The following is a 16,315-nucleotide window of genomic DNA, read 5'->3' as shown; positions in this document are numbered from 1 at the left end:
CTTCTCTCAATCTTTGATATTCTTTTCCGTCGAAGAGATCCTCGATACCTTTATCCCACTGTTTATGTCTCCTTCTTTCATAGTATAGTGATTGCCTGGCATCTGGAGAATTGAGGAATTGGGAAAATTCTTTTTTCAGATTCAGAGTGATGAAATATTTCACTTCTTTTTTTTCAATCACCCATCCACAAGGACACCTATCGTTCTCTTTGAAGTGTTTCCCAAGATATAGGCCACATCGTTTTTTAGGACAATACGCTCTGAAATGAATTTTCGATGCTTTTTTGTTGATTGCCTTCCAAAGAGCATATTTTGTGTCTGGCAAAAACTTTTTCCCAAGCAAAACATTCATGGCATTACCCCAATAGTTGCTACATAAGGTTCATTATGATGAATACCCAAAGCCAAGATTAACAACAATGCTTCCCTGGCTGTGTGCTCTCGACAAAACCGCAAAATTGAATTCAAGGTCTCCGAATCCAAATTCAAGTCACCATCGCTTGAAGATGTATCCGAAGAAAAAGAATTATCATTAGACGAGTCATGTGGATCATCACCAGGGTCCCCATAGGGTCCATACTCGTCTTCATCATCCGAATCACAATGAGGATCCTCGTTGGAATCATCCCCATTATTATTATGTGTGGAATGGTCACTTGATGGGTCATTTCGACCGCGGTGAGGGCCTGCGTGCAATCCACCTTCAAATTCATTATTTGAATCATGACGATCTTCGTTTGAAGAATTTCGAGGAGATTGAGCCACCTGCCTGGGGTGATCATTCTCGAAGGCAGCTGTGTCGACCTAATGAAAATCATATTATGAACATCATGAAATTAAGCGTATGACTTTCGTTATTTCAGAGTTGAGAAAGAAGGAACCTACCTCGTTAACGGATTTGTCTTTGTCAGAATTACTCTGGTTCGGCCAAATGTCATTACAGGTCAGGCCCACAGAACTTCGGGGTGAATCCTACACACAATATATACATTAAAAAATTCGATATTGTTATTGTAATGGAATATGCAGCATTCTTTGTCACTTGAAAATAAGCACAAAAAATGCAAAAAAATTAGGAAAAAATGTAAAACCGTGATTATGGGTGAAAAATATCTAGGACTGCAATTTTGAATCAAGAATCACACCTGGCTGATGTGATTTCTACTAAGTTTGAAGACGCGAATGTGGACGGCTGAACGTGTGCAGGACGTCTCAGCCGTTCTGAACGTGTGCACGAATCCGCAGGTACCTTCATCGATCGTGCTCATAAGTTTGCTACTTCAGGTTTTAATGTAAATAAAAACAATTTTCTTCTTGTTGATCAGAAAAGGGATCTAGAGCAGAGAAATTCTGAAAACGGTTTTCATGGTGCAATTCTGAATCAATTGACACAAATTTGGGTTGACACATACATAATATATGAGAGTCAATTTATTAGAGCACCAAAAACTCAAATACGTTTGAGTTCGGGACTTTTCTGAACTTTTCAATGGAAATTTATTTTTTTTTCCAACGGTGGGGTACGACCAAAAATTTGCAATTGAAACTGTCTGGTCGATTTTTCCCTCCTAAAAACAAAGGATACACGAAAAATTACCATTTCTTTGAGAAATCCTTGCACATACTCTGTATGTGTAAACTAAAATTGCAGTCAATCGATTAAAAATTGTATCATCAGAAGACACCTTTGAAGTTCCTATTGATGAAAAAAAATTAAGAACTACTTTCTTTTCATTTTGTAACATTGAGAGTGACGTAATAAACTCATCGGTAGTAAATCGAAGCCCTTGTGATTTTTAAATTTCAACGTCGTTTGCTGTACAGAGGATTCAAATTCCAACATAAAATCGTGTGAGAATTTGAAATTGTTTGATGGATTTGGCATTTCCATAAGTCCTTCCATCATATTGTCATTCACTATAGGTCGCTGTTTTACTGGAATTTTCCAGGCTTGAAATATTATACTTCTAACCTGGATCATATCGTCAGCATCATCACAAATATTTTGCAAGTCCACTTCATTGTGGTCAGTATCAGAGCGAATTCTCTCAGTTGGAGTTCTTGCTAATCTACCCCGACCATTATTGACAGGATCGCTACAGTTGGCTTGTTCTCCATTATATTCTAAAATCAAGGAAGGAATCAATGATATTTTTTCCAATTGATACTCAAATATGTAGTCGAAGAAAATATAATGAAGGGTCAAAAGGAGTTACAACGGGTTAAAATCTACAAAATTCTAATCGGCTGTATCCTTGATATTTTATATTAAAGAGTTTTCGACCGTTAATTTAAAATTCTACTTTACCCCAGGGCTATTTTTCGGTCAAACCTTTAGATGTTTTTAAGGCATAAATTCCATTGAAAGCGGGATGCTATATGCTATCCATCAGCTTTCTGAACCTCTGTACGAGGGAATCAATTAGATAATTATCAATGCACAAATTAAAAAATTTGGAGACCCGCGGGATTTGATCCCAGGTAGGGTATGATCCTACATCTCCAGTTTGCCGGACTGGTGCGTTGCCAATTCCGCTTTCAATGTAATTTATGCCTTAAAAACATCTAAAGGTTTGACCGAAAAATAGCCCTGGGGTAAAGTGGTATCCTTGATATATTTAATGTTTCGCTCCCTATCTCCGAAGTTTTCAAGCCTTCAGAATATTCCCTGATAATGTTCATTATACTTCTGACAATTTTTCACTTCAGCATTTTACATATTTTTGGACTGCAGAAAGAACGTTGTTTAATAACTAATTCATGAAGGACTCAAACCAAAATTACCAAATTGAGAAGAAAAATCTTGAAATTTCAAGATTATAAATCAGGACATTTTGCTTAGTATGTCTAAATACATACGCAGTCCGACAAAATTTCGACCCCAGCGATCACACAGACGAAAGTATCCCCCTTAGAAAGATTTTTGTCTGCTGATTCCGAATCCGTCAATAAAAATCCTCTAGGCCTTCTCGTTTCAGAGAAAAACAATGTTAAAGTTCCCAAAATGACCAAAGACCATTGATTGCTAAATGCAATAACAAAATCACTATAGTATAATAGTTGCACTAAACGAGCCTTCTTAACTGTCACCGCGATTCATTAACTATTAACGAATCGTGGTAATAATTAAAGAGCCTCGTTTGGTGGAAGTAAACCTTTCTATCAGTGTAGAGGATTTTCATTGACGGATTCAGAATCAGCAGACAAAAATCTTTCTAATGGGTGTAGTTTCGTCTCTGTGACCGCGGCGATCGAAATTTTGTCGGACTGTGTTATCACAATCCCACCTGGGTTGATGAAAGAACACGAAGAGTATGGAACATGAGGTACACGTATGAAATAATTCAATGGAATTCGCTAGAAAATTCTATTCAAATTCTATAGGAATTCTATGGAGTTTCTATAGGAATTCCATATGAGATTCTATAGGAATTACATACGAGTTTCTATTGGAATTCCATAGGAGTTTCTATTGGAATTCAACAGAAAAATTTTGTTAGTTTTTTGCGCTGATTCTAGTAGATATTCTAAAGGCAAAATTCAATAGATTTTGAATTTCTGTTAGAATTTTTCTACTGAAATTTTTCTGCGAGAATTATTTTTCAAAAAAATTTCGAAGTTTTTTCCGCCGGATTCGGTTTTCTTTCGCATTAGAGAATCCACCGAAAAAAACTTGGAATTTTTTTTGAAAAATAATTCTAATAGAAACATTTCAGTAGAAAAATTCTAATAGAAATTCAAAATCTATTGAATTTTCCCTTTTGAATATCTAATAGAATCAGCGCAAAAAACGAACAGAATTTTTCTGTAGAATTCCAATAGAAATCCTATAGAAACTCCATAGAATTCCTATAGAATTTGAAGAGAATTTTCTTGCGAATTCGCTAAAAAATTCTATTGAATTTTTTCATACGTGTAATTATCAATATTCGCATTTTCAAATGTTTTATTTCGAAAATTCATCACTGTATGCATCCGGACTTTGAGGATGAAATTAAAATTATATACGAATCAATCGGGACGATATGTTGATGACATCCAATAGGGATATAAAAATGTATCTCACTGCGTGTGTCCGTAGAGCTCTCGTAGGATGTTCCAGCAGCATCATCCAGTGAGGCTGAATCAGGTGTCCCATCTGGTTCATCAGAACAGTTGGTCGTCGTGGGCGACAACTGTAATTAATCCATGGGAATTCCAATTTTTCTTTTGAAATATTGCAGTTAACGTCTTAATTGTAAAAGCAGAGTTATCTTCAACTTAACCTTACCTGCCGCCGTTGTCGAATGTTTCGAATCCTTACAAAACCTTGTCCTCTATTAATTGTGTTGTATTTCTCCTTCAATTTTCTATTCCTATAAATAGTTGATTTTGATGGAACTTTTGGAGGCGCCATAATATTAATTAGAATTTATCTCCTGTAATCCTTTACGATTATAACGCACTGAAATCGCACAAAACGTAGAGCATATATACAATTCCCGGCAGTCGCAAAGACAGAATTGTGAATGCGCCAGAGATATTCTATTCACCACACGTGGATATAGTTTGTCTAAGTGGCGCCCTCTTCTTCGAGATTCTCGCGTCTTACTTTTGGAGGGAACATTACTACGCCGTGGCATGTACCAGTCGAGACCAGTTTCTACAGGTGTCTGACCGTTCTGTTTATACAGTCAGGATCAATGTTATTAATCGGTGAAACGAACCGTATTTCATCGGTGATAAAATCTCTCGTGTTACTGTGAAAAACTTTGAGTGACTCATCAGCCAAAACTCCACCATGTGGACCTTTTGCAAGGACTTAACAAAGTCTACTCGCCGAGCAATTGAGACTTGCGATCTTTTCGAGATCGACGATCTGTGCTACAAGAAATTTAAACCGAAAGATGAAGCTGATTTCGAAGCGAAAAAAGTTTATGGATATAAGGATGATGATTATATGGTTTACGTTTATATTCTCACTATGGCAGGTAATTATCATGAACGTTATTCGTCTTAAAAGTGCACTGGGTTCAAATAAGAGTTAAGCTAATGTAGAAGAAAAAATTGCCGGATGATGTGAATGTTTGCATTGGTCCTGAATTTGCATTTCTCATATAAATATTCCACGATGAAGTTCCTTGACTTTTGACTAACGAACACGAATAGCCCAAATTTAAATGCCTTAACACATTATTTAGGAACACACAAGGACTTGAATGCAAAAGTTGAGACAACAACTCTCAGAGTACCGATGAGACGGTCGTCTGAGCCCCATCACGAGCTGTTTAAGAAGTTCACTCTTCGAAAGGAGAAGGCAATAGCAAACGATTCTCGAGTAAGTATAATAGCTTTGTCCTTCCCGTAGACTTCATACCATTCGATCAAACGCTATTGAGACCCAAGCCTGGACGCAGGAACGTCTGCCAGACTTAAAGTCAATGAATTGGACATTCAACCTGAGGTCTGGACGTCAAAACGTCCACCAGACTTTAGGCCAATCAAGTAGGCATCTTTTGAACTCACGTTTGGACGTCGAAACGTCCGCCAGACTTGAGGCGAGTTAATTGGACGTCATTTAGACGCACGCGTGAATGCCGAACGTCCGTCTGACGGTTTTCCATCTATAATTACCTATTTCAATTTGTATTTCTACCCCCGACGCCAACCTACATGTTTTCTTATTCATTACCCTATTTCTCACACAAAAACACATGAACAAAAATGATTTGCGCGAATGAAAACAATTCATACCCAATTCTTTAGCTATCAAATTCTATTGAAAATTTTTATTTGTTTTTCGCGCCATTTGTATCAAAGATAGTTAATACAAGACACTCGATTTTTTTTCGTAGCAATTTTGGGCGTTACTCGTCTGGTAAAATTAATGCATTGAACATTTAAATCCAAATTTTTTCTTAACTGACGGTTCGGTTACAAGTAGTTGGTGCAACCGAGTCTAAAAATCTAAAAATCTAAAAATCTAAAAATTTAAAAATCTAAAATACTACAAAACTAAAAATGTAAAAATGTAAAAATCTTAAAATCTAAAAAATTTTGAATCTAAAAATCTTAAATTCCAAAAATCCCACAATTTGAAAATCCAAAAATACAAAAATGCAAACATTCTGAATTGCAAATTTTGAATTTTCAAAATTAAAAAATGAAAAAAAAATCATTGTGAAACTAAAAAACTGACAAATTGCAACTTTCCACTAAAAATTTATTTCCTATTAAAAAACTAGAAAAATAAAAAAATGAAAAGCCAAAACAGGAAAATTAAAAATTAAAAACCCTCAACAAAAAAACTAAAAAGCCGAAAAATTGAAACTTAAAAACCCTCGATGAAGAGCTAAAGAGCAGAAAAATTACAAATAAAAAATCCTTGACGAAAAAGTTGACTAGTTGAATAGTTGAAAAGAAAGGAAATAAAATCTCAAATTTGGAAATTGATGAATTTTACAAAAACTGAAAATTCTTTTTTGTCACAAAAGCAACACCAGAAAAATTTCGGGGGGATACCGAAATTTTTGTAACTCCATGCGTCCCCCGACATTTTTCGGGTGTTGCTTCTGTGACAAGAAAGAATTTTCAGTTCTTGTAAAATTCTTCAATTTCCAAATTTGAGATTCTATTTCCTTTCTTTTCAACTTCAACTAGTCAAATTTTTCGTCAAAGATTTTTAATTGGTAATTTTTCTGCTCTAGTTTTTCGTCTGGGGTTTTTAATTTTCAATTTTTCTGTTTTTTAGTTTTTCGTAGGGGGTTTTCAACTTTTTCACTATTCAACTCTTTCCTTTTCATTGTCAATATTTCATTTGTTTACGTTTAAAGTCAGAATTTTTTGTAATTTTCAATGTTTTTTGTTATCGTGAATTTTCACATTTTATTTGGTTACTTTTGACATTTTTCGTCACGGTGTTTTGGTTTTCCAGTTGTTCAGTTCTACGTTTTTGCAATTCTTGATCTTTTGAACTTGTTCGAAATTCTTCTATTTGATTTAACAGTGGCTGGCTTGAAGATACATAGTTGCAATATTACTCTTCCATTCCGTTTTTTTGTTGCCTGATATATTTTTGGTTCTATTTCATTTTACCCCGATCTGTGATGACTTCGATATGTTGATTATTGAAAAATTATTCACAATCAAAAAATGAGTAGTGCTTTTTAATTATGTTTTCTGTACTGCTTCTCACGATTTCTCGTCTGGAAATTGGCATTACATACTTCCCAAACTCGAAAACTTGAAAATCACTACAGAAAAATCTTGTCCCGGGCTGCTGGCATGGGGATTTTTTACTCGTGTGATTGGCTAGTCCTCGCCTTCGGCTCGGACGCCAATGCCACGTGAGTAAAAAACCCCATCCCACCAGCCCGGAAAAATACTATTTTTGACTAGTTCCTACAGAAAGCCGAGAAAACCGCTCAACAGAACTCAAAAAAAGAATCTGCTCAAAGGCTGCTATCCACGTACAAGGACGGACTAAAGAAGAGGAACCACAGCCAACTAGATGAGAAGATGAATGCCCATCCTCCAGCCAAAAAGCCAAAAAGCGATGACAGCACTTCACACCTCGACGCTGATGACGAATCAAGTAGTGACGCTACAGTTGAGACACCTAATATATCGAGTTGTTAACCGACGGTAGTGGCCGTGCGGTTAGAGTGCTGGACTCGTGTTGCGTACCAACATATTTATTATTTATTTTTTGCTATATTTTGAAAACAAGAAAAATAGAATGTCAAATAATTTTTTAAATCTTTTAAAATCATTCACTTTCAACTTTCAAAAACTAAGAAACAGACTTTGGCTAGGCATAATTTTAGTTGTAAATTATATTGTGACCGTCGTGAGAAATTCAAATCTGACGGGTTTCACGGAAATCACGTACTGGGGAAAATTTTAGACAATAACTTTTTCTTTTACATAGAGTTGAAATACTCAATTCTAAAATCCCCAAACTTTATTACTCTATTTTACCCGCTCTCTGGTCACCGGACGGCACCAGTGGTCAACACGTGCGCGACACTCAAGGCGTACCGAGAGCGCATCCTTCCTAGATGCGCTTTCCCTTTTTTTTTATCTATACTTTTCGCTATCCCTTTCCTTAAACTCCAGGATTTTCCCACACTTATTTTAACCAATGAAATTTTAGAAATTTTCTCCCACCCGCACTGTTCTGAGGGCAAGTCACTCATTCAGAAATCCAAACACGTCAGTCTACTCGTGACAATTCACCGATTCATTTCGCACTTCAAATCAAACCTTTTAATCGACCTAGCCAAGTCTTGTGTTCAATTGAGTTCAATTCAAGTCATTCTCAGAATCAGTTCCAAGTACTTTTAAGACTAGTGTTATTTAAGGTGTATAAAGTCAATTTTAGTGAAATTATAGTGATTGTTTAAGTGAGTCAACGCATTATATTCATTTATCAACATTACAAACATTTAAACCCCCATTTATAAATTCATAACGCACCAAGTAAAAATACGGTAGCTTGGTTGTCTTAGTTTCTTCTAAATTTTAGTAAAAATTACAGTGAAGACGTGACATTAAAAAATTGTCCTTCGAGCCGGATCGGTTTGAATCCAATCCATAAATATTCATTCATTCATAAACAATACGAACATTCAGTGTGTTTTGTGTGGTGAAAACAGTTTCATTCTCTAAATACAAAATGACGAATCCCGACGACACGATAACTGAGGATAATTCAGCGCGGATTGCCGAGCTCAACAGGAAAATATCAACTTGGAAGAGCGTAACTACCGTCGCAAGAAAAAATCTCAAGCTATTCGAAGCCAAAAGGGTTGTAGATGTTCCGGCCGTGGAAGCACGCATGGCAAAGTATGAGGCCAATTTCCGTGATTTTGACGAACTCATGGATGAACTTGATTCACTCGATCCTGAGGGACTCCATCACTCGTTACAAGAGCGATACGTCGTGGAAGGCGATTACCTGGAAACCCTAAGTCAAGCAGAACTCATCAAGGAGAAAAATAATCCTCCACATCAAAACGAGAGGATTACTGAATCACCCGCTAGGAGCAACAACAACTCGACAGTCTCCTCAGACATCTTGAAATTAGGAAAACTGCCTGATCTGAAAGTGCCTATATTTTATGGGGATGTCACATAATACATCTCTTTCAAAACAGACTTTAATAGTATTATTAATAGTCGCCCTGATGTGCCAGAAACACATAAATTGGGTTATCTCAAAGGTGGATTGAAAGGAGATGCTGCGAGGAAGATTCAGATGCTCTCAATCACGCCAGGAAATTACGATCGAGCATGGGAAATCCTGGACAAAGCATATCTCGATGAACGTATAATTGTGTCCAAACACCTTCATCAATTATTAAAAATGCCTCAACAAGAAAAAGAGGATGCAGAAGGTTTAACACAATTAGTTGATAATACACGTCAGCACGTGGAGTCACTCATCAGTCTTGGGGTAGATGTCGGCGATCAGCTGATCGTGGCCCTGTTGGAGCTGAAAATCACCAAGACCACTGCGGATGCCTGGGACAATAAACAGGAACGTGGTGTGCTCCCGAAACTGGAGGACATGTTGGAATTACTCAACAGACGTGCTTCAAGGCTCCAGTCGCGAAATAAAGAAAAATCTATTCCAGCGGTGGAGACCAGCAGTAAATCACACAGAAAGAAGAATAAACACTTTCATTCTTTCAATGCAGTCACTGGTAAAAATGGTGAGGTATGTAACGATTCATCTCACCCACTCTTTCGATGCAATAAATTTAAAGAGAAGCCAGTGGATCAACGCATCAAGATCGCAAAGCAATTGGGACTCTGCCTCAACTGCTTGAATAAGCATGAATCAGAGTGCAGATACACCCATTGCAGACAGTGTAAAGAGCCACATAACACTCTTCTGCACTCATCATCATCCACGGGACAGCCTGTCAGCGCCATGACCGCTCGTCTTCCCTCCAGTCAAGTCATGACCACAGCAGTAGTCAATGTACTCAACAAGTCCAGTGCAGTTGAACAATGTCGAGTTCTCCTAGACACTGGTGCATCGGCGAACTTTATTACCGAGAGTCTCGCGACGAAATTGAAGCTGTCGCGAAAACCGTGTGTCCTACCAGTTGGAACTCTCAGCGAAATTGCAACATACACGAAGGACGTGGTAACTGCCACAATTAAATCAAGGCATAGCGGTTTCCAGAAGGAGTTAAGTTTCTTGACCATTCCCAGGATTTCTGATCTGATTCCACCATCATTCATTCCACGAGAATCAGTGAAGATTCCTGCAAATATTCGATTGGCGGATCCAGACTTTCATAAGCCAGCCCCAATTGACATGCTGATAGGAACAGGACCAACACTATCATTGCTCTGTACTGGACAAATTGATTTGTCCCCGCCAGGTGGACCGGACCTTTATCTCCATAAAACCCAGATTGGCTGGGTAATTGGTGGAGCAATTCACACGTCTCAAAACGCCAAAGCAGTTCAGTGTCATCAGGCAACGCCAGATTTCAACCTGGAGAAATTCTGGGAGGTTGAGGAAGTTTCGAGGCCGAAACCACTTTCACTGGAAGAGCAGCAAGCCTGGATCATTTCAAGAGACATTACAGTCGTGATTCTACAGGGAAATACACAGTGGCTCTTCCATTCAATGCAAAAAAGGATCTCCTAGGCAATTCCTACAACATGGCATTCAGACGTTTCCAGAGCTTGGAACGCAAATTTGTCAGGGATCCAGAGCTCTGCAAGGCATACTCTGATACTATTGACGAGTACATGGAGCTCACTTATTTATCGGAGGTACGTGATCCAAGCAATACAGGATTTTACTTGCTCCATCATGCCGTCATAAAAAAGGACAGTGTGAAAACCAAGGTGAGAGTAGTCTACGATGGCTCTGCTAAAACCACCACAGACATTTCATTGAATGAAACACTGTTGGTTGGCCCTAAGCTGCAGCAAGACATCTTCTGGCAGGTTCTCCACTTCCGCACGCACCTGTACACATTAACAGGTGACATTGAAAAAATGTTCTTGCAGTTCGGAGTACGCAAGGAAGATCGTCGCTATCAGCGTATTATGTGGAGGAACAGCCATGGCAAAGTGGCTATTTATGAGCTGAACAACGTGACATTTGGATTGTCCTTTTCACCTTATCAGGCAGTCCAATGTCTCCAGCAATTAGCAGAGGATGAAGCCCATCACTTTCCAGTGGCCGCACGTATATTGAAACAAAACATGTACGTGGACGATCTGCTATGCGGTTTCAATTCGATCCGTGAGGCTAAGCAGGCTCGTGAAGAAATCACTCAATTATTGGCTCGGGGTGGACTCAATATCAAGCACTGGGCTTCCAATGATCCCAGGTTGCTACGAGGCTTACCCCCCGACTCCATTCATCAAAAGCTACAGTTAAACGATGGATCGACGCTGAAGACACTGGGAGTGTATTGGGACTCACAGTCAGATTCCATCTCATACACAGTCCAGCCAGTACCTGTCGTGGAGCGAGTGACAAAAAGAATTGTCATGTCGGAAATCGCAAAAATCTACGACCCATTGGGTCTGCTGGGTCCAGTTGTGCTATCTGCAAAAATGATCATCCAGAAACTCTGGAATGCCAAGGTTAACTGGGATGAGTCTGTTCCTGAGCACATTCACACGGAATGGACGAATCTCTGTTCCCAGCTACCTTTGCTAAATGACGTACATTTCCCACGCAAGATCTGTCAGGAGAATGGCAAACAACTGCAGATCCATGGATTCCGTGATGCCAGCACCACTGGATATGGTGCCTGTATTTATGTGTGCTCGATCGATATCCAGGGAAACGTACAGTGCAGATTATTTTGTGCCAAATCAAAAGTTGCACCAGTCAAGTACGTCTCGGTAGCTCGCCTGGAGTTATGCGGAGCCTTGCTTTTATCCAGGCTGTACCAAAGCATCAAGGATACCATCAACATCCCCATCGAGAAAATCATTTTCTGGAGTGCTTCAATGATTACTCTGCACTGGATTAGCAAATCTTCAAATTTATTTAAAACATTCGTGGCTAATCGAGTGGCAGAGATTCAATCCAGCACTGAAGGAGGCGAGTGGAGACACGTTCCAGGGGAATCTAATCCAGCTGATGCCCTCTCAAGAGACCAGATGCCAGCAGATTTTATCACCAATGAGCTTTGGAAGGTTGGTCCCCAATGGCTGTCAGGGCCAGAAGTCAAGTGGCCCACATCCAAGCTCACTGAGCCAATTGAAGATCCAGAGGCCAAGCGAGTGACCTGCATGAGTGCTACCATCAATGACTTCACCCTGCTGGAGAGGTATCATTCAATCCACAAGCTAAAGAGGGTTATTGCTTACCTGCTCAGATTCAAGATAAGCAATAGAAAATTCAAAGGTCCAATTCAATTGGAAGAGCTCATCAAAGCAGAGCAAGTAATCATGAGGCTCGTGCAGAGGAACGCGTTTCCCAGTGAATTACGCCAGCTCAGCGAGAAGAAAGAAGTGGATCGTAAGAGCAAATTATCAAAGCTCAATCCATTTCTGGACTCTCATGGCATCATTCGAGTTGGAGGAAGACTTCAGGCAGCAGACATCCCCTACAGCCAGAAGCATCCGGTCGTTTTACCAAAGAAGGAGTTTGTCAGTGAACTCATCATCAGGGACATGCACAGAGAGCAGGCACATGCTGGTGCATAAGCCACGTTATACGCAATCAGATGTCAATACTGGTTGCTGGATGGACGGAACGAAGTCCGTCGAATCATTCAGAATTGTGTACCGTGTACTAAGGCAAGTCCACCTGCAGTGGACTACATTATGGGAGATCTGCCACAGACACGTATCACCAAGGCCAGACCGTTTCTCAACGTCGGGGTGGACTACTGTGGGCCATTCACGATAAAAGAGAAGAAACATCGCAATAGAGGTCAAGTCAAGGCATATGTGGCAGTCTTCATCTGCCTAGTTTCAAAGGCAGTGCTTTTGGAGTTGGTCAGCGACATGACCACTTCAGGATTCCTCGCAGCTCTTCGTCGCTTCATTGCCAGAAGAGGCAGGTGCCAGCTGATCCAGTCAGACAATGGCACCAACTTTGTTGGTGCAAGGAATGAGCTTAAGCAGCTACTGGACACACTCAAGTCAGAGGATCACAACTCCGAGGTGTCTACATATCTGAACGAGAAGGGCATCAAATGGGGCTTCATCCCCCCAGCATCCTCGCACTTTGGTGGCATCTGGGAGGCTGCTGTTCGCTCATTCAAACATCATCTCATAAGAGTGGCCGGGAACAAACTGTTCACCTTTGAGGAACTGGACACATTGGTGACAGAAATTGAGGCGATTCTCAATTCTCGTCCTCTTACACCTGTGTTCCCAGACCCCGACGACCTGTTGGTGCTAACACCAGGTCACCTGCTCATTGGGGAACCGCTCACTGCCATTCCAGAGCATGACTTCTTAGACGTGCCAATCAATCGACTCTCCAACTGGGAGCACATACAGAAGGCACGTCAAGACTTCTGGAAGAGGTTGTATAAAGAGTACCTCCACGAGCTCATGGTCAGGCGCAAATGGAGCGCAGGATAACACCAGATCAAGGAAGGTTCCTTGGTCCTCCTCAAAGATGACAACCTCAAGTCTATGTATTGGAAGCTGGGAAGAGTCATCGCAGTCCATCCAGGAGCAGATGCAGTCATCAGAGTCGCTTCAGTGAAAACTGAAAGCGGTATCATGAAACGCAGCGTGAAGAAGCTGGCCCCATTGCCAGTCACAGCAGAAAATATGGACAATTAGTGAAAAACAATTACTTTTAAAATTCAGTTTTTGCTTAGTATTCAGATCCATCTGGGGGAGAGTTGTAATATTGTAAGTTAGTTCATTTCAATCTATTCATTTAGAAGTGACTGTTTCTTGATCGCATAGTCTCTCAACCCCCCCAGGATGTTGCGTACCAACATATTTATTATTTATTTTTTGCTATATTTTGAAAACAAGAAAAATAGAATTTCAAACAATTTTTTAAATCTTTTAAAATCATTCACTTTCAACTTTCAAAAACTAAGAAACAGCCTTTGGCTAGGCATAATTTTAGTAGTAAATTATATTGTGACCGTCGTGAGAAATTCAACTCTGACGGGTTTCACGAAAATCACGTACTGGGGAAAATTTTAGACAATAACTTTTTCTTTTACATAGAGTTGAAATACTCAATTCTAAAATCCTCAAACTTTATTACTCTATTTTACCCGCTCTCTGGTCACCGGACGGCACCAGTGGTCAACACGTGCCCGACACTCAAGGCGTACCGAGAGCGCATCCTTCCTAGATGCGCTTTCCCTTTTTTTTTATGTATACTTTTCGCTATCCCTTTCCTTAAACTCCAGGATTTTCCCACACTTATTTTAACCAATGAAATTTTAGAAATTTTCTCCCACCCTCACTGTTCTGAGGGCAAGTCACTCATTCAGAAACCCAAACACGTCAGTCTACTCGTGACAATTCACCGATTCATTTCGCGCTTCAAATCAAACCTTTTAATCGACCTAGCCAAGTCTTGTGTTCAATTGAGTTCAATTCAAGTAATTCTCAGAATAAGTTCCAAGTACTTTTAAGACTAGTGTTATTTAAGGTGTATAAAGTCAATTTTAGTGAAATTATAGTGATTGTTTAAGTGACTCAACGCATTATATTCATTTATCAACATTACAAACATTTAAACCCCCATTTATAAATTCATAACGCACCAAGTGAAAATACGGTAGCTTGGTTGTCTTAGTTTCTTCTAAATTTTAGTAAAAATTACAGTGAAGACGTGACAACTTGTACGCCAATGATCCGGGTTCGCTTCCCGGAATCGGCGGTCAAAATTTATAGCGCTCTAATCTCACAGTTTCACTGCCGAGCGGTAGTCCCGTCAAAAAGGACGACTGTACCAGGGCAGGTTTTTCCCTCGAATGAGGTTTTCCCTCCCTTCGGAAAATGCGGTACAGGGGGTTGAGGGGGGTGGGAAGGGAACAAATCGTAAAGACCCGAAAGGTTATACGAGAAGAAAAAAAAATTATATCGAGTTGTTCATGTGAAAAATCATGTGATAAAGAGAGGGAATTGATTGGTCGCGAGAATAAATTATTGAGGATGGAAAATGACGAATTGAAACGTCAAAATGTCAGTCTTAATCTCCAAAACAAAAAACTACAATCGGAGAAAGATGAACTGCAACAGGCTGTGATTGAGAAGTTGGGATTCATTACATCAGGAGTAAATAATATTCAAAAAGTTTTGGGTTCAGGTATGTTTATTTCCGTGATTCACGAAATATCAGTTGATGGTCATGAGAGTTCGCGGGAGTGAGGATTTCTTTTCCTTTTGCAGAGACGGATAATGTATTCATCAGGTCTGAAGTTATTGAAAGTATGTCGTGCGCGGTCAAGTCAATAGCTGAAACTGCAATCCCCGACATACCTGAGGACAGGGTATGTTTGTTGTCTCAATATAATCTTGTATATTAGACCTGATGACTTTTCTTCAATTGCGTTTCACGAAAAAAAAAGTTCACGGTTCAAATGTAATGATGATTATTGATCAATTCCGAATCTCCAGAATCGCCGTTCTCTACTGGAAAATTAGTCCATTTATTTATATATAAGAAGTGACAATGCAACTGGCTGCCTGTCTGCATGAAAATATCAAGTTTTTATAGGGAATATCCACCATATCGTCTAGAGAGAGACATTTTTTTTCTCACAAGACATATCTCTTTAGGGGAGATTCTCTTGAGATAGGTCATAGGAGACATGGAACAGTCTTCTATTAATTTTCTATTATCCTATAGGGAGGGCACCTTCCAGTGATGCAGATTAATTGGATCGAACATCCATCGGAATTTTAGTTTTGAGGCTTTCGCGGCCATTATTAATGACTTGGTTGGCTTCCGGATGGATGCCGCGTTGAGTTTCAGCATTGCGCCGACGTTTCGCAAACATTGCAGTCTGCATCTTCAGGGCTATGAGCTCCGATTCTGAGCTCCGATGTGTGGGGGCAGTCCTTATATACCTTCCCTTGTGGTGGTGGGAGAAGGGGAAGGGGGGGGGAAGTCAGCCAATCATATGTTTTTAATTGATCAGCTGGTCAATTAAAAAACCGGGAGGACGGTTTTCCAAATGGGGTTCACTTGATATCCTCTGTCCCTGTTGAGGTTGTTAGGGTTTTTATGGATCTCCAAACCCTCTCGGTATTTCCTTTCGAAATACCCTTGAGACTTGGCCAGCATTTTGGCTTGGTCGTAGTGGATAGTATGTCCAGTATCCATCCAGTGTTCAGCCAGGGCAGACTGTTCTAA

General features: G+C 39.7%; 3 protein-coding genes across 3 annotated transcripts; 2 read left to right on the top strand and 1 right to left on the bottom strand.

Moving 5' to 3' along the window:
- Positions 1-348: 348 nt before the first annotated feature.
- LOC107045172 (dentin sialophosphoprotein-like) lies at positions 349-4,606 on the bottom strand. The gene is made up of 5 exons (XM_015267333.1): positions 4,592-4,606; positions 4,067-4,175; positions 1,973-2,124; positions 886-972; positions 349-804 (listed from the first exon to the last, which is right to left on the bottom strand). Exons 1-5 carry the CDS (start codon positions 4,604-4,606, stop codon positions 349-351), a joined length of 819 nt encoding a protein of 272 aa, XP_015122819.1.
- A 6,056-nt stretch (positions 4,607-10,662) lies between these two features.
- On the top strand, positions 10,663-12,675 carry LOC107045171. The gene has a single exon (XM_015267332.1). It carries the CDS (start codon positions 10,663-10,665, stop codon positions 12,673-12,675), a length of 2,013 nt encoding a protein of 670 aa, XP_015122818.1.
- A 120-nt stretch (positions 12,676-12,795) lies between these two features.
- Positions 12,796-13,563, top strand: LOC107045170. Its single transcript, XM_015267331.1, has one exon. It carries the CDS (start codon positions 12,796-12,798, stop codon positions 13,561-13,563), a length of 768 nt encoding a protein of 255 aa, XP_015122817.1.
- The last annotated feature ends 2,752 nt before the right edge of the window (positions 13,564-16,315 follow it).

The sequence above is a fragment of the Diachasma alloeum genome, unplaced genomic scaffold (genome assembly GCF_001412515.2).
Source record: "Diachasma alloeum isolate Michigan unplaced genomic scaffold, Dall2.0 Dall_scaffold_00882, whole genome shotgun sequence".
NCBI lineage: Eukaryota > Metazoa > Arthropoda > Insecta > Hymenoptera > Braconidae > Diachasma > Diachasma alloeum.
This window is presented reverse-complemented; position numbering and strand designations above follow the sequence as displayed.